The 21,969-nt window shown below is 40.4% G+C and overlaps 2 protein-coding genes and 1 pseudogene across 5 annotated transcripts; all 3 read left to right on the top strand.

The window, feature by feature from the left end:
- Nucleotides 1-848: 848 nt before the first annotated feature.
- On the top strand, nucleotides 849-4,152 carry LOC311028062 (coagulation factor XI-like). Its single transcript, XM_084032334.1, has 9 exons — nucleotides 849-1,005; nucleotides 1,174-1,330; nucleotides 1,667-1,776; nucleotides 2,060-2,222; nucleotides 2,410-2,528; nucleotides 2,604-2,736; nucleotides 2,882-2,988; nucleotides 3,609-3,768; nucleotides 3,959-4,152. Exons 1-9 carry the CDS (start codon nucleotides 945-947, stop codon nucleotides 4,059-4,061), a joined length of 1,113 nt encoding a protein of 370 aa, XP_083888460.1. The 5' UTR covers nucleotides 849-944; the 3' UTR covers nucleotides 4,062-4,152.
- Nucleotides 4,153-5,723: 1,571 nt separating this feature from the next.
- LOC311028031 (putative nuclease HARBI1) lies at nucleotides 5,724-6,669 on the top strand (annotated as a pseudogene). Its single transcript has one exon. The product of its transcript is annotated as a putative nuclease HARBI1 (transcript).
- A 1,927-nt stretch (nucleotides 6,670-8,596) lies between these two features.
- LOC311028041 (B-cell receptor CD22-like) lies at nucleotides 8,597-21,392 on the top strand. 3 transcript variants are annotated; one of them, XM_084032313.1, is made up of 12 exons: nucleotides 8,597-8,668; nucleotides 8,937-8,990; nucleotides 9,117-9,325; nucleotides 9,607-9,751; nucleotides 10,296-10,453; nucleotides 11,654-11,810; nucleotides 12,865-13,001; nucleotides 13,814-13,952; nucleotides 14,887-14,986; nucleotides 15,291-15,309; nucleotides 17,101-17,178; nucleotides 19,694-21,392. In XM_084032313.1, the coding sequence occupies exons 2-12, from the start codon at nucleotides 8,942-8,944 to the stop codon at nucleotides 19,754-19,756; spliced, it is 1,254 nt and encodes a 417-aa protein (XP_083888439.1). In that variant the 5' UTR covers nucleotides 8,597-8,668; nucleotides 8,937-8,941; the 3' UTR covers nucleotides 19,757-21,392. The 3 variants fall into 3 exon arrangements, with proteins under 3 accessions (XP_083888439.1, XP_083888438.1, XP_083888437.1); XM_084032312.1 differs by having other exon boundaries at nucleotides 10,239-10,453; nucleotides 11,657-11,810; XM_084032311.1 differs by having other exon boundaries at nucleotides 10,239-10,453.
- Nucleotides 21,393-21,969: the final 577 nt, after the last annotated feature.

Genomic DNA, 21,969 nt, shown 5'->3' with positions numbered 1-21,969 from the left:
TACAAGAGAAAGGAATATTAGGATGTGAGGTAACACCTTTTCTTCTGCAGTGGCAACGCCCTGTGCAAACACAATATGAACTTGAATCTCACCACTGTTTTCACACTATGACCATCAAACAGAGACTTTTTTAATCAGACTGGGTTTAGAAATGTGGCTTTTTGTTACCAGGACCAGGAGGAACAAAGCAAACCACACCACTATCAATAGGTGAGAGTTTCAGACCTCTGAGGCATGTTTCAGCCATACAGTACCACATCATGGTAAAAAAAAAAGAAAAAAAAAAGAAGGAAATCAGGCTGCTCAAGCAAAATGTTTGTTCTAACGTAATGCAAATATAATGCAACAACATAGCATGAAGTAACAAATAAAATTAACAGCAAGTTGCATTAACTAAAGAAAGGAATAAGCCAGCAGAGCCAAAGTAAATTGAACACTGTTCTTGGCACTGGAACTTGCATCCAAATATTGATTTTGTCAGGCCCAATGAACCTGCGGTCACAGTTCTTAAGGGACCTCTTCGATCCAGAAAGCTGGGTTTTTGCATAGCCCTTAGCTTTATTGCAAACAAGTTTTCTGTGATGTTTAAGGCTATTTCTGTGTCCTGAATCAGCATTATGTTGGTTAAAGATGCTAAGATGATACAACCACTGATATTTACTTTTTAACAGATACAACTTTTTTGCACAACATGAGACTAACAGCCTTAAATCTATTGAATATTAATCACACAGGAAATTCGCATTTTCTAATAAATGTGGTATTGGTTGTCAAAAATAAGAGCCAATCAGCTATTAGATCAGGCTTGCAGTCAGTGGAGAGTAACTGTTGCACCCATGTCAGGTTTGTCAACTCAGGGTGAGGCTCAGAGTTTGTTGAACCTGCTACCTGAATACACCCGCTGAAATTTAGCTGCAGTTTTTCAACATTCACAAAACGAGAAAATGGGAACACTTTTGATTTTGGCGGCTCTGCTGTCTATCTGCAGCCTCTCCTTCAGTCAAGGTAATACATACATTATATGTTGTCCTTTTACCATTTCAATGTATTTATTAGCCTATCTTTGTATATTCCTATTACTCAGTGCCATTTCAGCATTGTAGCTTCACTGGTATGTGTGTGTGTGTGTGTGTGTGTGTGTGTGTGTGTGTTTCTTTTTTCCCATTTTTTTAGAATGTCGTCCGCAGTTTCTGGAGGATATAGATTTCCCTGGAACAGACATCAAATCCGTGTTCTCTCCTGATGTTAATCACTGTCAGCAGCTTTGCACGCAGCACCCCTCCTGTCTCTTCTTTACCTTTATTCGGGCTGACTGGACCAAAGATAACAGGTACATATTTAATAAAAAAAATGATTTTGACTCAGTAAATCGGAAAGTTTTGACCAGAAGTCAAAAGGTTGCTGGATGCAAAATGCAATGAAAAAACAAACAAAAAACAATCAAGTAACATGCAGTTTATTTACTAATTTCATTCGTAACCGTAGGCTCCATCAGAGTTGTATCCGCTCATTTTGTCATTTTCATGGGCAGGCTTACTAAATGTTTGTTTTTGCTGCAACTGTGATAACCCCTGCACTTTACACACACACACACACACACACACACACACACACACACACACACACACACACACACACACACACACACATCTGTCCTTTTCTGCAGGCACTTCTTCTGTTACCTCAAGACCACGCCTTCTGGGCAGCCCAACGTTCAGACTCCACTACAGGGTGTCACATCTGGATATTCTCTCAAACCCTGCAACCTAAACACACGTAGGCTAACAACCATTTTAAACCATTAGTTTAATTTGCAGTTTGGGGAAGAAAAAAAAGTACACAAAACCTTTTAATCTTCTTATCTTCAGCTTTCGAAACTGAAAACGTGACAGAAAAGTAATCAAATGCAATGACTTATATTACGTTGATGAAGTAAAAGAGCTCCATTACGTATTGCATTTTAAACAGGGGTATAGTAATCAGTAACCTACTACATTTTAAAAGAAACCATACCCACACTCAAGTAGTGACTGTCTGTGTCTGCCTGTCTGTTTGACAGAGCCATGTCTACCTGACCTGTACCATGACATGGACTTCCTCGGGTCAGACTACACATCCTTATTCACGGTAGACCATGAGGAATGTCGGAGAACCTGCACACGGGACCCTGGCTGTCAGTTCTTTACTTTTGTAAATGGGGTCTTCTCAACAGAGACTATACGGTAAAACTGGTTCACATTATGTTGAAATGAGGTTGTGATTTTGTCCTCTCCTGCTGGCTGTTACACATGTTTTCTAACGCACTGGGACACATGAGCACCAATCGGAGGGTCTAAGGTTTCATTCGACCAACGATAGGGAGGGTTTGGCAAAAATTCCCTAACTATGCTGTTTCGTGTTTTGCTTTAGGTACAAGTGCCACCTTAAATTCAGTTGGGCGGTACCAACTCTTCCTATTGTTGAAAAAAAGGCTGGTGTCGTATCCGGATTCTCCCACGTTCTACCAATAACTCAAGGCTTTATACCAGGTATATAAACAGTCATAGCAAACACCCTGCAGGTTGTTGTGCATGCTTTCTTACTGTGTTATCTGTTCTGTGCAGCATGTGAGGGTAAGCTGCTTCCAGGCCTCGACATCCCAGGGAACGACTTCACCTCTCTTCCTTCTCCCTCTGCTGGACACTGTCAGGCATTGTGCACCGGTCATCCAGACTGCACCTACTTCTCTTTTGACAGGTAGTCAAATATAACTGATTACTCTCTGTTCAATAAGGCAAGACGATGAGTAATTGCTGAGTTGTGTTTCAGCCAGCTCTGTTCTCTAATCTCAAAATATAGACTTATAGGTTTTGTATTCTTTCTTATTTTTTCCCCTTTGCAGTGATAACCTCAAATGTTACCTGAAGAACAACAAAAATGAATTAGTGACCAAAGCTAAAAGTGGAATCATATCTGGGTTACCGGCACGCCTCTGCGAAGTGGATAACAGTATGTATCATCGAACGGACGCACTTCCAGCAGATCCAAAGACCACCTAAAGTATTTTGGGTGTATGGATCACTTCTTTCCCCTGTTCTTTATAGCCATACTAGTAGCATGTTGTCAATGGATCGGCCACTCAACCTAGATTTCACTCATTCAGCAAAGTATCTCAACATTTAGTGGTTTCATTGACAAGGCATTTGCTACAGACATGAATGACTTTGGTGATCTCCTGACTTTGAGTTGAGTGAAATGTCTCACCAATTATGAAAGGATTGCCATTTAAAACACACATTCACACGTCACACTCAGGATCAGGTTTCCTTTTTCATGACTGATTTAGCATTGCTGTATTTGCATTATGAAGCTTTTTATTCTACAATCCAAATCAAAGCACTGTGCAAGTCCTAGTCCAACATCAAACTTCAAAATCTGACTTTTTCTGGTCTGAATGGCAACTTTATTTAATCATTTCAGAAACAATAATCCAACAGCTGCCACTTTCCTCTAACATTTCATGCATTGGATAAGTGAAGTGTTTCCTATCTATCCCTTCAGTTGATTGTAAGTTAAGTATTTCTGGAGTTTAGCCAGCAGCAGTCTAACCCGTTCCTCTCTGCTAACAGGCTGGGTGAAGGTCGCTCATGAAGGAGTAGATTTCCTAGGTTCTGACATTCGCTTTGAGTTGACTGACGATCCAGACTCATGTCAGAGAAAATGCACCGATGATCCGAACTGCCAGTTCTACACCTACGTCAATAACAACTTCTCTGACAGAGTTTACAGGTACATGATTCATAATGCTTGCATGTAGGCCTACACACATTATAAATACACTTGTTACCAACAATTCAATAGCTGGAAAACATTTACCATGATCATCAGTCAAACATTATTGTAACCCCACTTTATAATGTGATGACAGCTGCATCGATGGTTCAGGTTTGACAATGCTGTTCTTGACCTTGTGCTCTAGACGCCGCTGCTACCTCAAGCGTGCCGTCGTCATGCCTGCTCCTGAGAAAGTTGTCAAAACGGACAATCTTGTATCAGGCTTCCAACTGAGGGACTGTGTGTAGAGTCCTCTCCACACACACACACACACACACACACACACACACACACACACACACACACACATTTGAGAGCAATAAAACAGAATGAGCATCAGTTTGCTTGTAGCCTGCTTTATTCAACACGTTGCCTTATTTTAGCCCAAGTGTAACAGGAATATGTCCTCGAGAGACGTTTCTTATTAGCATGAATATTAAGTTATATGTGTGTTACAAAACCAAGACATTTTCACCACGGACAACAAGTTTTCATGAACGATACTGTCAATTCCTACATACTATTAGTCTACAACAAAATGCAGTTTGAAGCATTCAAGGGTCATTACTGTATTTACCATTTTCTGTATTTTTAGGATTAAGGTTAAATATTAAAGTTTAGTTTACGATGATAGTAAGAGTTTTAGGATATATAACATCTGATTTTCCTGCTTGTGCTGCCCCCTAGTGGCAGATAGGAGAGTTGTTTTTATTTTCATTGTGCTTTTTGAAGCCTTGCTAAATATTTCAGTGCAGAAATAAATAAGGTGCTCTACATCCAGTTTGATTCCATTTAAGGGATCAATTCCCCCAAACTAAGACAATGTTCCACTCAGCTGTAGTGGCATCTCGTCCTGCATCATTAAACCCAAAACAATGGAGGTGAATGGAATTAGGGGTTTTGGTCAGTTTTGTCTACTATTTATCTTTATGACCACATACCGGCTCTGGCATCATTTTCTTCTGTTCTACTTACATTTAGTTAGCACATGTTAGCATGCTAACCAGGGCTAACAAGGTAAAGAGCATTGTCATTGTGAGCCTGTTAGCATTGAGATTGGAATGAACATCATACTGGATTGAAGAAGACTTGAAACTAGAATGTGACCGTGAGCCCATGTGTAAACTGAGATAAACAATCAAGAGAGAAGTAGGGTCATTTTCTCTGAGACTGTAATCCTACTTCTTTTTGCAATCAGAGGAGTCGCCCCCTGATGGTCAGTAAAGGGAATAAAGGCACTTCGGCTTTGGTTTCACTCTTCAGAACCAGAGGTCGCCGCCCACACAACTCAACTGCACCCTCCATTACATTTTGAGGGAATTACTTCTACTGGATAACACTGTTTTAACCAGCATGACATACGAGGAAAACTACTTGTTTGGGCAAAAACTACTTGTCTACCGGCCAGTATCCCCCTGGGTAAAACATCCTGTGTTTATATAACCATCCACCACCTCAACCTCCCAACAACACTGACATCAGCAGACTTTTTTCAATATTATTTGTGATACCTCAAAAGATAACATAAACTCTGACAAAATGAATTTCCTTCGAAACTTAAAAACAATTCTGATACAGCATTTTACTTCATAAACCATTAATATATATTGTCTTTATCTCAATGTCAAACAATAGAGAAAACATAATAATGGCCCGGTTTCGCAGACAAGGCTTAAGCCTAGTCCCAGACTAAAATGCTGTTTGAGCTGGCTTAACTTTAAGTCACTTGCACAGATTGATCTTAAAATAGTCATAGATTTAGTCTGTTCTGGATTAAACAAAGGCAATTGCAGGAGGGTAGATTAGAGTTACTCTAGGACTAAATTGAAGTTTATATTAATCCTGCAAAGAGGCAGGTTTAACTTCAGTTTAGCACTGTTTGTGAAAGGGAGCACAGATGGTTTGGGAGCATGGAGTATTTGGAATATCTAAATGAAGACCAATATTCACTACAGAGGCCAGCAAGACAAATACGTGTGGATAGGAGTAATCCATTGAATCAATTTGATGAAATTACTTTTCGAGATCGCTTCCGTATGTACAAAGAAGATGTACTGGAGATCATTATGTTGCTTGAGCCGAGACTTTCCTCCATGTCTCAAAGAGGAAGGCCTGTACCCAGTTCTCTCCAAGTTCTGATCACTTTGAGATTGTTGGCATCATGGCGAGACTGGTGATTTGTGTGGTGTCAGTGAAGCAACAGTGTGTAGAATAGTTCACAATGTCTGCAATGCCATTTGTGAACTGAGAAATCTGTGCATTAAGTAAGCAAACTATAAAGTACTATTCTATGAATATGGGAACTTCCCGGGAGTGATTGGCTGTATAGATGGATGTCATGTTGAAATCAACTCCTGATGCTGAGGAGTACAGGAACCGTAAGAACTGGTTTTCTATCAATGTTCAGGCTGTATGCAGTTTAGAGTTTTCAAACATTGTTGCCCGTTGGAAAGGAGCTCTTCAGTGTGTGCTCAGTTTGAGAGAGGGCAACATAGTGGACTACTACTTGGTGACAGTGGATATGCTCAGAGTTCCTACTTATTCACACCTTGGCCACATCCCACAACAACTGAGCAGCAAAGACACAACAGAGCTCATATTGGCACTAGAGGGATGGTCGAGCGTATGTTTGGAGTGTGGAAGAATCCATTCCAGTTTTTACGCAATACACTTCGTTTTGAGCCTAGAAGATGCTGCAAGGTGATCATTGCTACAGCTGTGCTGCACAACTACCTGAATATGCATAATTGTCCTGACCCTCCAATGGAAGACCAGAATGATCCAGATGTGCCCATGCCCGTGGCAGGAAGAGGACTTGCACTCAGAGCTGCTTTCACATTGCAGCACTTCAGTTAGGAAAAAAAGATGTATTGATTATGGCTTATTTTTGCTTTAATAGTGTATGTTGTGTACAACATATATAAAAGTGTGCTGAAAAATTAAATGAGAAACTTAACCAAGGCCGTTCTAAAATATAGGTTGTGGTGACTACAATACTCAGACTCTTGTCAAGTGAGTTTATTTTCACAATGTATTTCATTACATTCTCTCATGCACCTTTCTTTGAACAGCTCTCTCTTCTAATTTCATACACAATTCGACCTGCAGAATTCTCATTTTCATGTCATGCTCTTCTTTCAGATATTTCATTTCCTGCTCATGAAATTCTAAGGCTAACTTTTCATGCATGGACATCGTTTTTGGTCTCTGCTGGGAGGTGGTGGCACCATCTTTTCTCTGGGATGCCATACCAGATGTGGAGGGTGCACAGTCACTGTGCACTGGCTCTTCCACCAGGGTTAGAATGATTTCCTCTGGGAAAAGAAACATTGTTAGACACAAAAACTCACATGGTCCTTAGAATTAAATAATAATAAAGACAGTGCAATAATCTGTATGTACAGAATGAGGTACTAATTTACTTTCTATGGTATATTTACCATTTGTGCCCAGTTCTTCATGTCCACTGTCCAAATGGTCCAAAATCATCTGGTATGCCATCCAGAGGTTGCTGGTCCTCTATGATCCCAGTCAACAATTCAGCCAATTCATCATTCTTGTCTTTACTAGGTGGGGGTCCACCGCCAGTACTAAATCTCTCTCTTCTGGCCTCTGCATTCCTTTTTTTCAAATCTAATTTGATGTTCTTCCACAGAGTCTATGAAGGCAATTATCATTCAATGTAAACAATATCACGACATCTGTGATATACAGATCATAATAAACGTGTCTCACCTGCAGTTGCTGTACCGCTCTTGTGGTTACACTTTCATTTGCATTGAATTCACTGCAAATGGCAGCCCAAGCACTCCTCTTCCTTTGTTCAATGGCAGCACCATGGCCTTTACTTTCAATAACAGCATGATTTCCCACAATTTGTTTAAGTAGAGTTTTTTTTCATACTCGGTATAGTTCTTTGCGCGTGTTCTTTTAGCTTCAGCCATGTTCGGTGTCAGCTGTCCTCAATTCCATTCCATGTTTTTATGAGCACCAATAGGCTAACAGGCTGTGCTCCCACTTAGGATAATGAGGCTTGACCCAGGTGTTCTCGTCTTAGCTTACTCCAGGACTCCACAGTCTGGGACTTACTAAGACAAATGTAAGCTGCGCTCATGCAAGCTACTTAAATTACCTAGCTTTACTAGTCTGACTTAGGCCTACTCCTGGCTTGATATAAGCCGTGTCTGCGAAACCAGGCCAATATATGTTTAATATATGCAATCAGTCTCTACTAGAACACAATTAACAATGGAAGTGTGATTTCTTTTTTCTTTTTTTTAAGTCATAATTGATGTAAAAATGCCAACTTGGGTGTCACAAATCATGCTTGTCTTGGAATAAAAGAAGTGAGACAATGTTTTTATTGTGTGATGAATTTCATTCATATGTCTGTGGTGCTCTATGGGTGACATTCATTTGTGTGACTCTCCATTGGCAATCACTACATTTAAAATGAGTGACTCCACAAACAAACTGCCCTGAGACTGGATTGTTTAATAATCTAAAATATAATAGTCCATCTCTTTTTTCCTGCAAACATTTCAAAAACCCGAGCTTGAAACAAAAACTTTGTATAGATGATCCCAAATGTAAGGAGGATTTTTATTTTTTGATAATTTGAGTGAATTTTAAATCCATTCACAGTTTGTGCTGTTTGATAGAAAAATACACTATTGTTATTTTTCTAAGACGACACACAACCTCACGATTTCAGCACACACAAAAATAGATATTCCCAACTTCCTTTTTGTGTAAAAAAAACCAAAACCAAAACGACTTCTCTTTCACTGCACAAACCGAGACATAAACGCACCGCGCCCTGCTTCTGGTTGTACTGCTCGTCATCATTTTACAGGTAAAGACAAAGTTTATGAATGGATTGGCTGTTTGTAAGGCGAGGGTCAGAGTGCAGGTGACATAGCATGAATAGGTAGCATTCATAAAATGTTATATCTTCAATTTGTATTTGCTTCTCAGAATTAAGTTATCCTTCAACTGTTTAAATTAATTTGGATTATTAATGTTTCATCAGACCAGAAATCATTTTCTTTTTACTGCATGAAAATTAAGTTTTTGTCTTTTTTGTTGAAATGCTCTCTGGATCATGTTGGATTTAAACTCAGCTGAGATGGGTGTTGGTCTGGCGGATCTCACTTTGCTCATCGCTCTGACGCAAGGTCAGTAGTTTCCTGATTGCACATGAAACAGGCTATTTCAAAAGGTGGAAGGATACATTTTTGTTTGTTTGTTTTTGTAAAATTTTTTAGAAATGCTTTTTTATAAAGACTTTTTTGCCCGTCTAGGTGTCTTTGGTCAACGCTCGATTGTGACGCTGCCCCCAAGCATCGTGGCCATCGACGGCTCCTGCATCACTGTGCCGTGTCGTTTAAACAGCCCGCGCAATGAGAATGAATACTTCGACAACTGCTTGGAAGGTGGTGTTTGGACGAAAGGAAGCCTGGGTGGTGCTGTCATCCCAACCTCACCCAACCCTTCTTCTAACACCGCAACAGTAGGTCGCCTCATCAGGAGCATAAGTTGACCGGCACATGTGAAGCAACAAGATCAGACTTTTTTGTGTTTAAGATGTCACATTAATAAGAGATCTTTGAGAGGTATTGATCTTCTCATCTAACTCTAAAAGTCCTTTAAAGTGTGGTTGTCTGCTGCCTGCAGGCTGTTAACTGTTTAAAAACGAACAGGAAATGAGAGTCGCCTCCACATCATCCTCATCTGGCTTTGAATTGAGTCTAATGTATTCAGTATCTTTAAAATACTCTGTTCTGCTTTCAGGGGCAAAGGGTGGGGAGCTTGAGGAGGAATAACTGCACCACAGTGTTCCACGGCTTCTCAAAGAACCACAGCGACGTGTATTTCTTCAGGCTCCGCTGTGCAAACAACATCTTCCGTCGGGGAGTCATGATTGACATCAGGGCAGGTACGCTAGTAAGCTAGGCTGCTTCAGTCACCAGACCTGACCCGGACTCGTGATGGGGATGGGTTAATGAATGACTGTCTGTCTCTACATGTCAGATAGACTGGTTACCTGTCTGTCTCTATATGTCTCCCTGTGATAGACTGGTTACCTGTCTGTCTCTACATGTCTCCCTGTGATAGATTGGTTACCTGTCTGTCTCTACATGTCAGATAGACTGGTTACCTGTCTGTCTCTACATGTCGGCCCTGTGATAGACTGGTTACCCCCCCCCCCCCCCCCCGCGATCCAGAATACAGGATATGCGGTTAATGATGGATGGATTGTAGTTTGTTTGGTGACATGGAAGTATATTTGGCTGTTCATATGAAAAAGAGACTGGAGGGAGGAACCAAAAAAAAAGAAACAAGTATTATACGAAAGACGTTGAGGCGATTTGCTGCGTTCGTCGCTGCCTGTTTTTGAGTTTGAATGAAGTGTTTTTTCACAGAGCCTTACAGGCCATCTAGACGGGGGTTTAGTTTGACGTCTGATTCCTGCTCAACAGAGATGCCTCCTCCCCAGCTGACCTCTGAGAGTCCGGTGTCAGAGGGGGCCCAGGTGAGGCTGCAGTGTTCAGTCCTCGTGCCCTGCTCCATCCAGCCCCCCAACATCACCTGGCTCCCCCGAGACGACTCCAGACAGGAGCAGACGCAGATGCAGCAGGTGATGGTTGTCATTCGTTCCTTCACCATGGTGGACACAGTGGGCGTTTCACAAAGTATTGACTTTAAGGATGACATTGTTCTATAGTTTTCTTATTGTCAACATATTCCTTGAAAAGACCAAACCCAACTATGTGTTTGTCCATCACTCTCAGCCCCATTTACTCAAGACGGGAACTAAAAGGACGTAAAAGCAGGTCACACAATTCAATTTTAAAAGAGTCTAATCATTTCCAAAAACAGCTGTTCGCCACTAGCACACTGGGGGGAAATGTGCTTTGTTGAGTTTTTCTATACTTTGTTTACGCTTAACTTGTTTTGTGTACTTATTTTAAGCCCAAGCATGCTGTTTTTCTTGAACTGTGGCCATTTCACGGTGACGTCGTGGCACGGAATGACACGTTAAAGCCTAAAATGCATCATCATGACATGCAGAATTACCTTAACATGTCGTGTTATACGCCTTCCCAAGAGATCAGGAGGTCCTGATCACTTTAAATCTGTTACTTGTGTCTCGTATAAAAACACACGTTTCTTAGAAAACATCGTCACAGAAATATAAAATCTATCAGGTTTGGATCCACACACTTATTCAAGTGATCAATTAATTGTTGATTTCGATCGACTTTATTGTTTGAGTATTATTTAACTATTTCCAGTTAATACAATGTTATACTTCTACTCCACTACATTTAGGAAGGCAATATTGCACTTTTTAAAATATATTTATTTTACAGCTTGTGTCACAAGTTACATTCAAGATAACTATTCAAGTTCTGATTATGTATTGACGTGGGCTTTTTAAAAATTTGATGCATTATTTCACATTCAACTACCCAACTTCATACAGGAGTCAAAATGATGGTGTCTCACATTACTCATAATATTCCTGTAATATTACACAAATTAAACAGGTCTACGTTATGATTAATCTTATTTTTCCATCTTATATAAATGTTGCTGATGATACTTTTACTCAAGTTTGGGGTGACAACATTTTTATTGTTACATTTTGTCCTCCACTGTTCACTCATTCATTACAATATCTCAGTCATCATCCTTTTTTTAAAGATTCAAAATGTATTAGATATTTTTTGTATCATTGAACAGATTCGAATTATTATTCAAAAATGACATAAGTTTCATTTAATCAACGTTTCTGTGGTTTATTGTGTGTATTTTTGATATTTTGTAAAAAAAGCAGAGTGTGGACGGACAGACGACGATGACGTCCACACTGACCTTCAACGCTACAGCCAACCACCACGACCAGAACGTGTCCTGTTCCGTCTCCTACCCGCTGACTGCAGGGGGCAGCAGCGAGCCGTCTGCAGCCACTCAGACGCTCAACGTCCTGTGTGAGGAGTGTTTGTCTGCTGTCATGAACCATGTGAACCCCATCAGAGGGGAAAGAGAACCACGGCGGCCCTTCAGGGGTGAAAGTAAAACAAGAGAGGGTTTAAAAACCTGGAAAATTATCTCCTCATTTCTGACAATACATTTTATAATGATCCATTTGAGCTAACGATGTTTTCACGATGAACCATAATATAACTGATTTACTAAAGTTACAGACTAAAATATTAAAGTTTACTGGTCCACCGAAGGAAATATAAATGTTCCTGCAGCTGAAGAAACAGACTGAAGAGGTAGAAAATATAAAAAAAACAAAAACAATTTAAGTAAATCAAAGATATTGAATTCATACTTTTGATGTACCAAATTTCAGATAACTTGATAACACGTTATATGTTTAATTGTTTATTTTTTGTATTAATATTATGAATCTCTAAAGAGGAGTACCCCAAAATTGTACTTCCAGCGACCAAATATATTATGCAAATATATGTGTCCAAAATAATTAGCTCAGTAGTGCATCACTGAAAGTTTGTAAACTCTAAGGAGTTACTCGCCTAGCATCGGATCTTTGACAGTTGGTTTGCCTGCGTGGTGCGTCCTGCCTGACTGCTGGTTTATTGCCATTGAGTCGGTGGATGTGTTAGACACAGTCGACTTGTTTCAACAGGACGGATCTCATTTGACCTGAAGGGGGTTTTTCTTTTTTGCCACAGGCGGAAATTTTCTTTGAGCAGTCAGTGTTTGAAGAGCTGAGCTGAACTTGTCTTAACTTGGTGTTGACAGAAGTAATGAAGTACTCGGCTGCGAGCGTCACACAAGGTGCCTTTGTTTCTGTCCTGCAGGCAGCGGTGCTGTGTTTGTGATAGTGGCAGGATGAAGTACTCTGATACTTAGGTACCTTTCATTTCAGTATGAAAGTATTATCACAAAATATAGGCTACATAAAGTACCAAAAGTAAAAGTGCTCATCATGCAGAATGGCCTATGTGTGTGTTAGATGGATTAGAATACTTGATGGATTGATGATTGATTTATTGTCCGTTTCCCCAACAGATGCTCCTAGAATCACCATGGCAACGGTCAGCACATCTGTCCCGGTTCCTGAGGGCCACGTTGTGACGTTTACATGCTGGAGTGACGCCAACCCCCCCGTGGGCCTCTACACCTGGTACAGAGACGACAGCGGCACGGTAACACACCGTCTATGCTACTACATCAAATCATTTTGTGATTTTAATCTCTTCAGAATGATAGTGTAGACTTTAGCCCCTGTACATAAAGCCAGGTCCAAATTATTCTCCCAGTTTGGAGCGATAGAACATGACTCGCATGGACCGAGCTCTGACTTCCAAACCCTCCAACAGCTTCGGGATGAACTGGATTGTTGTTCCTTAATGGGATGAAAAGAATCAAGTGGAAAGCCTGAGACCAGAAGGCTTTTACAGCAGCAGATTCATGTTAACGTCATCTAGAGTGACATATTATGCCAAAATTATGGTCCCATACAACTGAACTGCGCCCTCAATTACGTTTTCATTGAAACCTGATTTTCTTCTAACCGAACGCTATGAGTTTCAAACAGTTTAAACGGTGATTAACAATTGAAACATAACAAAAAAATGCTACAAAACTGAAGCGTTAATGAAACTACTTGGTTAAATTTGGTTAAATAGCTTAAAAAGACTATGAAATTGAAAGAAAAATGCAACAAAATTACTCACACAGGATGCTAACAGCAGCCAACTGGGTGAAAGTCCTGTGGTTTCTGTCCCGACCCGGCAAATGTAATTCACAATGCAGTTTTGTTGCGTGGGAACACGTTTTTAGGAGGCTGATACTATGATAAGAGTTCTTAACACATCCTACTCAGTAAGCAGGAGGAAAACAAGACAATTGTGTAGACTGCAAAACACCACAGAGGCCACTTGTTGCTATCTTTTCCCTTAACTTTTGTCATGAGTTAAGCTTTTAACTGGGCCAGTGTCAATTTTCCTCACAACAGTTGACGAAGAAGGGTAAAGGAGAGAAGCTGGTACTGAAGGTCAGCCAGGAGGACAACGGGGTGTACTTGTGTGAGGCTCAAACCCAGAGGGGCACCCAGAGGTCCAGACCTGTGTACCTGGAGGTCAAAGCCACTACGGGTAACACAAACCAACACTAGTGATTATTCTACAGGCCTTGACTTATGATTAAGAAACAGTGAATCTTGTGAACACTGATTCATAAGAGGGAGAAATTCTGTGGATGATGACTCAGCAGCTGCTGATGAAAGAATCTGTCTGAAACCAACAGAATGTAAACAAGAGGAACAGTGGCGTATTTCCTCTTTCCTCAGAATCTGTGGACTTTTGTAATTGTTTTCAATATTGCAACATGACTCGACATTTTGTAACGTGACACAGAGCTACGAAGTAAAGCTATGAAGTAGAGCAAAGTAAAAACGGAGTAAGGAAAGGTAACATAACGCTTCAAAGTGAGGTGAAGTGAAGCAAAGCTGCAAAGTAAAGACGATTGAAGTGAAGTAAAGTAAAGCGTAAATTAAAGTGAGGTGAAACGATGTAAAGTTGTAAAGTGAGAAGTGAAGTAAAGGCTCAAAGTAAAGTGAGGGGAAGTGAGGTAAAGCTACACAGTAAAGTACCTTATTGAAATGAGGGGAAGTAAAGCTTTAAAAATAAAGTGAAGTAAAGCTTTACAAATAAAGTGAAGTGAGGTGAAGTAAAGCTTTAAATTAAACTGATGTGAAGTGAAGCTACACAGTAAAGTGTATTAAAACTATATATTATGTTTTGAGTTAATAAACATGGCTGCCTTTTTGCCTCACATTCTCTGGAAAGCAACTTTCTGGGAAACGTTCCAAAAAGAGGGCTTGATAGCAAAATAACGTAAACATGGCTGCCTTTTTGCCTCACATTCTCTGGAAAGCAACTTTCTGGGAAACGTTCCAAAAAGAGGGCTTGATAGCAAAATAACGCAGAACAACTACAGATATATTTCATCCGACATAAAAAAACAATATACTACTAGTCGTTTCGGATTGTTAATCTGTTGTTTGTCGTGTATAATTCTTTTTTTCAGGGAGCATCAACTGTAATGTGGTATTTCCCTACGTGATGTGTGGAGTGTTGTTGCTCCTCTACATCCTGACTGTTGTCGTGGACGTGTGCAAGTATCAAAGGTAATTTTGCTTTTGTGTATCGCAATGAAAACATTTTGAGCTTTTTCATTGCCCTCCGATATCTCTCATTGTTTTGGATGTGTTTTTTATGCCTGTAAAGTCTGAGCTTCCTTAATGGAGCCTGATCTTATATCAAGATTTTGTGGTTTAATAATTAGACACTCCCAGCTGTTGAAAACATCACATGCTGGGTTAAACAAATATTTATCTTCATCTCGGTGCTCTGCCAAAAGAAAAAGAAAAACTCTTAGCCTGTAATTTTCACTAACGTGACTTCTTTGTTTGTTTTTCTTCTCGCTCCAAGTATTTCCAGGAGGTTGAAGGTAAGTGGAAATTTTTCACCTCATATAGAGAAAGTGACACGCAGCCAGACAGTGAAAAACTCTCCCCTGCACGCCACTAATACGGCAGATCTGATTAGGAGTTTTGACATCCTTTTCATGTCACGGTGTAGTCACTGTCTCGTCTCGCTGACATCCTTCGTCCTCTCATTTTCACTGAAGAGGTCAGGGTGACTAATGTTTAAATGCACCATACGTCATTTGGTCTCTTCTCTTCCCTGCAGCATTCGCACAATGCAACAATCTTGGTCTAATTCATATTCAAAATACAAGTAGCAGAGTGAGGCGAATACTCTGCATGTGCTTTGTGCATGAGAGGTTTCCTAATAAGAAAGGACAGTCAAGCACATTGACTATGCAGCAAATAATCCCTTTTTTTCTCATTATTTAAAAAAAAGATGTTAATACTAATTTACATGACTAATGAAAAGGAATATTCCACTTTTATTCCCGCCCGCGTGCATATTCTCAGATTAATGTAATGTAAGTATTATTTTTGCCGACTATGTGAACACAGCTTTCCCTCCTTCAACCACCTTCTTGTGATACTTGTGAATTTCCAAAAACATGTTTATATGTTGTCTGACCGTAAAACAGACACCGTGAGAGGAAATGAGACTCCCAACTTGCTGCATACGTGTCCCAACAATGCTCCTTAAAACCTGAATATCATCATATCACGCGTCTTCATCGGAGGCCTAATCCAGAATATCCAAACAGAATATGATTTTGAAAATTCTGGAACTTTGTCATATTCTGAAAAATAGAGGAATATGAGTGTGCATGTGATTGTAATCAGTGTAACAACGTTTACTTTTTCTGCCAGATTTCTTTCTATAAAAATGACTAAAAGTAATTATTACTGAAAATGTTCATTCAACAGTTTACTTAAAGTGATGGTTCGGAGTAATATGCACCCTAGGTCATTTCCACCATGACATCCAGCCAAATACCCAAGCATTTTTAGCGATGGTCAGCATTGGTCAAGATAGGGCGATCAGCCGAATGGCTTAGTAATAGCGTGATGGTGCATAGTGTATATCTCGTAAATTTCCCCACTATTAATGCATGGAATGTTACCAAACTTCTGCAGTAGTACACATAGGGTCCGTATTCACATAACGAGGCATTATAAAGTTTGTCAGTACACCAGGAGTTTATTTAAAAGAACACTTGCCTGATAGCTTCTACTGCTAAAACTACCGCTGTTGCGTAGACGGCACTTCCGTGTTTACCCAGCTTCTTCTTCTTGTTCTTCGTTGGTGTTTAATGGCAGTCGGCGTTTACCCAGCTGTTTCCGTGACAAGTTCCGTGTTGACAAGTGTTGACATGATAATACAAGCATTTATAAAAAATCAGCGAAACTTTTTCATACTCTGGCGTGAAACTCGCCTTCCAAGGGGGTGTTTGGCGTCATGGTGGAAATTACCTAGGGTGCATTTTACTCCGAACCATCACTTTAACCTCAAGGTCAGATTTAGTAATTGCTACACTCACTTACGATGTGATTCGGTCATGACACATTTCTCTCACGTCATGAAATACTGAGTACGTGCCCAGTATAAACACTCAATGCTGTTGTTAGTTTTGATTAAAGCACTTTCTTTTGCAACTTTCCTAAAGTCGTAGTTGACATTTATTTATCACTTTGAATACGTTGAATTTTTGTATCTGGCGTATCTGTATATGGATGCGAAATCGTTTACCATTTCCTAAAAAGTTTAAATGTGCTTATATGTCATATGACATTCTTCTTTTTATCTATTTCTTCAGCAGATCGAGCTGAAGGGGGAACACACGTACACTGATCTGAACACTGTCAATATCAACTCTGACTACGACGAACTCAAGGTATCTGCAAACCTTATATCACCCACATATTTACTAAAACCACAAATCATTTTGGTTTCTCACTGGAGTTAAAATCAGACTACGTTGGGTGTCACACAAGACATCTAACTGACTCTTGTCCAGCTCTGCACGTAATGGGTCACATGTGGAACATGAGATGAAATGTATAATGTGTATAATTTAGGAGTATCTAATGGCAGAAATACATTACAATATTCTTAAGTAGATTTTCTTCATTGTATAATTATTTGAAAATAAGGATCATTGTGTTTTCATTACTTTGAAATGAGCTGTTTGTAGCTACAGACAGAGGGCCCTAGTTTCGTAGACTAGGCGTAGTCAGCGCGCAGCGCACGTGCGCCACACCGACAGGGTGTGTCCGCCTGGACTTTGCAAGTTTCGTGCACCGCGCAGTCTCGCGCAGGCACACCTCCCGTCTCGCCCACCCGCGCAAGTGGGAAAGAGGGAGGAGAAGAAGGCGTGAGTGGGAGACGAGGAGGAGACGAGGCGTGGACTGGGATTAACACAGCCGATTCAGATCTTCACCAATCAAATGAGCTCCTCTCCTCACCTTTAATGCACCAGGCGAGGTTCAGTGCAAGTTCCGTCACTTGACAACCCGATGACAGAAGCAGTGCCGCCGCTCCCACCACGTGCATCACGCACTGTGCGTGCGTATCATAATAATAGGCGCATTTCCAATCATGCATGCGCATGCATTTGCCTCGCAAAACAAAGCATTCTGGGATAAAAACGTCAGAATGCTGGTGATAACTTCCCTTTGCAACATGTCACATGGCTTTAAAAACTCACGGGATCTCCAGGGTACCTCCCTCCGCATGCTTTTCTGTGCAGTTGGTCTCAAATAAGTGTGGACATAAGACACTCCCCTCAACGTTGCCCAAGTTGGTTAGAATTACCACGCGGTATTTTCCAGCCTCCAGTCGTCCTCAGCCTCCGTCAACAAGGGAGTTCAAATGCCTCGGCTCTAATTCGTCAGCGACGAAGAAAGCCAGCACCACTGGGTAGACCATATTCTTTGTGCAAAGTCTGTGAAGTTTCCCCTGGCTCGACAGTTTTTGTTATGTATATAATTATTAATAAAGTTTAAATTATATATATATTTTTTTAAACTCCGTGAAGTGTACCTGTGTCCGATTTGACGTGGTGGGAACTTGACGTGTTTATGACGAGTTCCGGCGGATGCTCTCAAGTCTCGTGCATGCATAGGCGCAAATGCATGCGATCCGAAACGCAGCCAATAACAATGCCGATATTATAAAAAACAGGAGAGAGAGAGGGAGATGTTTTGGTCCGAGTGGCTGAGTTTCCGTTACGCCTGCCATCCATCTTTGATTTGTTGTGATTATGTATTGCATTTAAATGTGCCTGGAACTGTGGAAACCTGCCTGTGAGGTCTCGGTGACGTGTACGCACTTGCGCGCCGGTCAGCCAAACTTCCACTCCGCCAGCTGTGATTCGCCTTGAATGAATGGACTTTATTTGCGCCTTGCGCCTTACGCCAAGAGTAGACTAGGTTGGAGCTGGCGGGCTTTCGGCGAAGTCTCGGCGAGGCTTTTTGCCACGAAACTTCCGCTGCACCAAGCTGAATCTGTGACGCCTCAACCTGCTGCGCCGCCACACCCATCTTGGCGCAGGCGATCCACCAAACTGCCAAACTGACCGTGCGCAAGGCCGCGCGTGTCGAAACTTGCATTACGCCGGCTCCGCCACCCTGCGCAGCCCTGCGCTGCGCCACGAAACTAGGGCCCAGAGTGATGTTTCTACAGTAGCCCACAGGGGACAAACCACATGCTGGCCGGCTGTATTGTTATGTTTTTGATGTCTGTTTTTCCACCGTTCTACAGTCTTGGTACATGGGAGAAGTTTCAGTTGGTTGCAGTTTGCTAGATGGTGTCAGATACTACACACTGCACTTTTAATAGTAAGCAGGAGGAAAAGGGTGCATGTATCAGATCGATCAGATATGTCAGCCTTATTCATGTTCAGACATGTTGGAACAGGTCAACCTGCAAAAGTTCCTTCCCACACAACTAAACTGCATTCTTAATTAAGTTTCAAGGGAAACATTTCTCCCGATAACGGTTGTAGTTTTAAAGAATTTTAAAGACGTTTTTATTGCTGCTACAGATGAAAATACAAAAATAATGAAAGTTGTTTTTTGGTTTCACGTGGGAGGCAAACAGCAGTATGCTGGGTGAAATTCTCCTGGGTGAGAGTCCTGTGTATCTGTGATAAGATAAGTCAAAAACAAATTTGATCTGAGACGAAATGTAATTCATAATGCAGTTTCAAATGAAATTTTGAAGGAGACGGTCTGTCCATTTACAAAAGTCCCCTTTTGTGTTACCATCATCTAAACATAAGACATTAATTAGGTAAATTAGAGCGGCCCTTTAGACTTAAATTTTTTGACGGGAATTTATATTTTCATGTAATTATCTGTCTGTTTCTGTATTTTAATTTGTGTGTGTGTGTGTGTCTTTTATCCTAGCCTAAAAAGACGTCCATTACTGACCTTCCCAAATATGTGAAGCCCCCCAACCACAGCCAGTGAGGACCTGAAGGAATGAAGTTTTCTAGAGTCTAAACAGCTTAAGCTTAAAATTTCAATAGAGTTAGATTTTGTGTAGCACAATTTCAGCTATACTGTTTTCTTTATAGAGCCCGACTGATATGGGATTTTTGAGACAGATGCCAATTCTGATAGTATGGTGTGTAAAACAAGTCTGAATATATATACCGTATTAGCAGATATTCGTATTTTGTGTATATATTTCGCTTAAATAAATGTACAGGTAGGCTGAAATGTAACTGTGATGTTCTGTCAGGAGATGCAGTGACTTAAAACCAAGAAAAGTAGAAGAGCTATAATTTAGTTAAGTCTGCTAGCCATTACCCTAATTTTTCCAGTGTTATTTGCCATGAGCTTTAGCTCGGGGTGATTCACGTGTCCTCACCAGTATTGTAGTGATAGGGATGGCCCACATTTCCCATCATGCCTGCCTAAAGCCTAATGTTGGTCTGAGTACCTCATTTTCTGTTTTAGATTCCAAAATGCAAATGTTACTTTTGTTAGTGTGTGTGATGTGTGATATGTTGTTTTTTAACATGTAATGTGTCAGTGGTTTATGTTGGTAATTGGCATTTTTATGTTGGTGTAGTAGTAGTGGGGCAGTTTGAGCATGAAGTCTGAAGTGGCTGTTATACCGCTTCAGCAATTTCCTCTTGTGGAAGTGTGGCCACTGTGAGTGACAGTGCCTTCTACTGACCAGGCTATGCAATCATGCCTAATTATCAGGGATCATTTGATTAGATTTGTAAAAAATGTATCTTGTATATCTGTGATTGTTTACAGGTGTATGAGCTGATCTTGATATATCAGCTATAGGCGAATATATCGATACAATTGGCTCCTTCAACCACTTGAATCTCTCAGATCATGAAAAACAACAAAATATGTTACCACAACTACGCCGATGACACACAAGTTTACATAACAATATCTCCAGGGGATTATACTCCAATGCAAGCACTAGATGCATTGATCAAATGATTGGATGGAGCAGAAAATTCTCCAATTAAATTAAATTGGAGCCAGTGATCAAAAGTTAGCACCCAGCCTCAATGGGAATGCTAAAAACCAGAAACCAAACCAGAAACTTATAGGTGTAGTCATGGACTCAGACCTGAACTTCAACCGTCACATTAAAGCAGTTACGAAGTCAGCCTACTATCACCTAAAGAATATATTAAGGATTAAAGGACGAATATCTCAGCAGGATTTGGAGACACTTTATGTCTCCCTAAAAAGTCCATCAGACAGCTGCAGTTACAATACAATTTATGAATTTCTTATGCTGCACTGTAATTTCTATTCCTTGATATTCTTTTTATTTTTATTTGCTTGTTATCTTTATAATAATTTTGTATGCATTTCTTTACAATGCTTTTAATGTTTTACGTAAAGCACTTTGAATGACCCTGTTGTTGAAAGGTACTATAAAAAACAACTTGCCTTGTGTTTGTGCCTTGTTAGCGTTCTCTGAAGTCATGTTATGGTTCTATTTCATTTTTGGTGACTGGTGACATCACAGGTTACATAATAATTCTACTGTAGTTGTCTCACACATACTGTTGCACACATCCTATGTTTCACTATTAAACATTTGGAAAGTATTTTTAACTGGAAACTGGTATTTATGAGAATGTTTTTTGTGAATAAGTGAGTTCAAGAAGGGGAAATAAAGACTTCTAAGAGGTTAAACACTCTTAGATTGTAGTTTTATAACTAAAGTTTGTCCTTTAATTTTGAGACAACTTTAATTGTAATATCACGGATGGTAAAGAGCTTAACCATAACCATAAAAGGAGGGTGAGCTGTGCTGACGGTAACATTGTAGCCTTATTTTCCACACGGGATTTCAGACTGCTGAAAAGGATTGACACACTTTTGTGTGCAATTTCACTTTCACACCTTTGAACATGTGTAATGATGATATGGATCAAATATTAACATAAAGGGCCCTAGTTTCGTAGCGCGAAACATAGAATGATAATAAAAATATACTGGAAAAAAAGAATGCCTTCCACATGTTGCCTTGCATGTGTGTGTGTGTGTGTGTGTATATACACACACACTTTACATATCATCTTTGGTTTGCTGCTGTGTTCTATCGCTTGAGCCGCCATAGTCATGTTGACTTTGTTGTCCGACTTGACGGCGTTTGGCTACGGTCTCTTCTATAGCCCGCCCCCTCAGACACCTGC

The sequence above is a fragment of the Eutrigla gurnardus genome (assembly GCF_963514095.1).
Source record: "Eutrigla gurnardus genome assembly, chromosome: 17".
NCBI lineage: Eukaryota > Metazoa > Chordata > Actinopteri > Perciformes > Triglidae > Eutrigla > Eutrigla gurnardus.
This window is presented reverse-complemented; position numbering and strand designations above follow the sequence as displayed.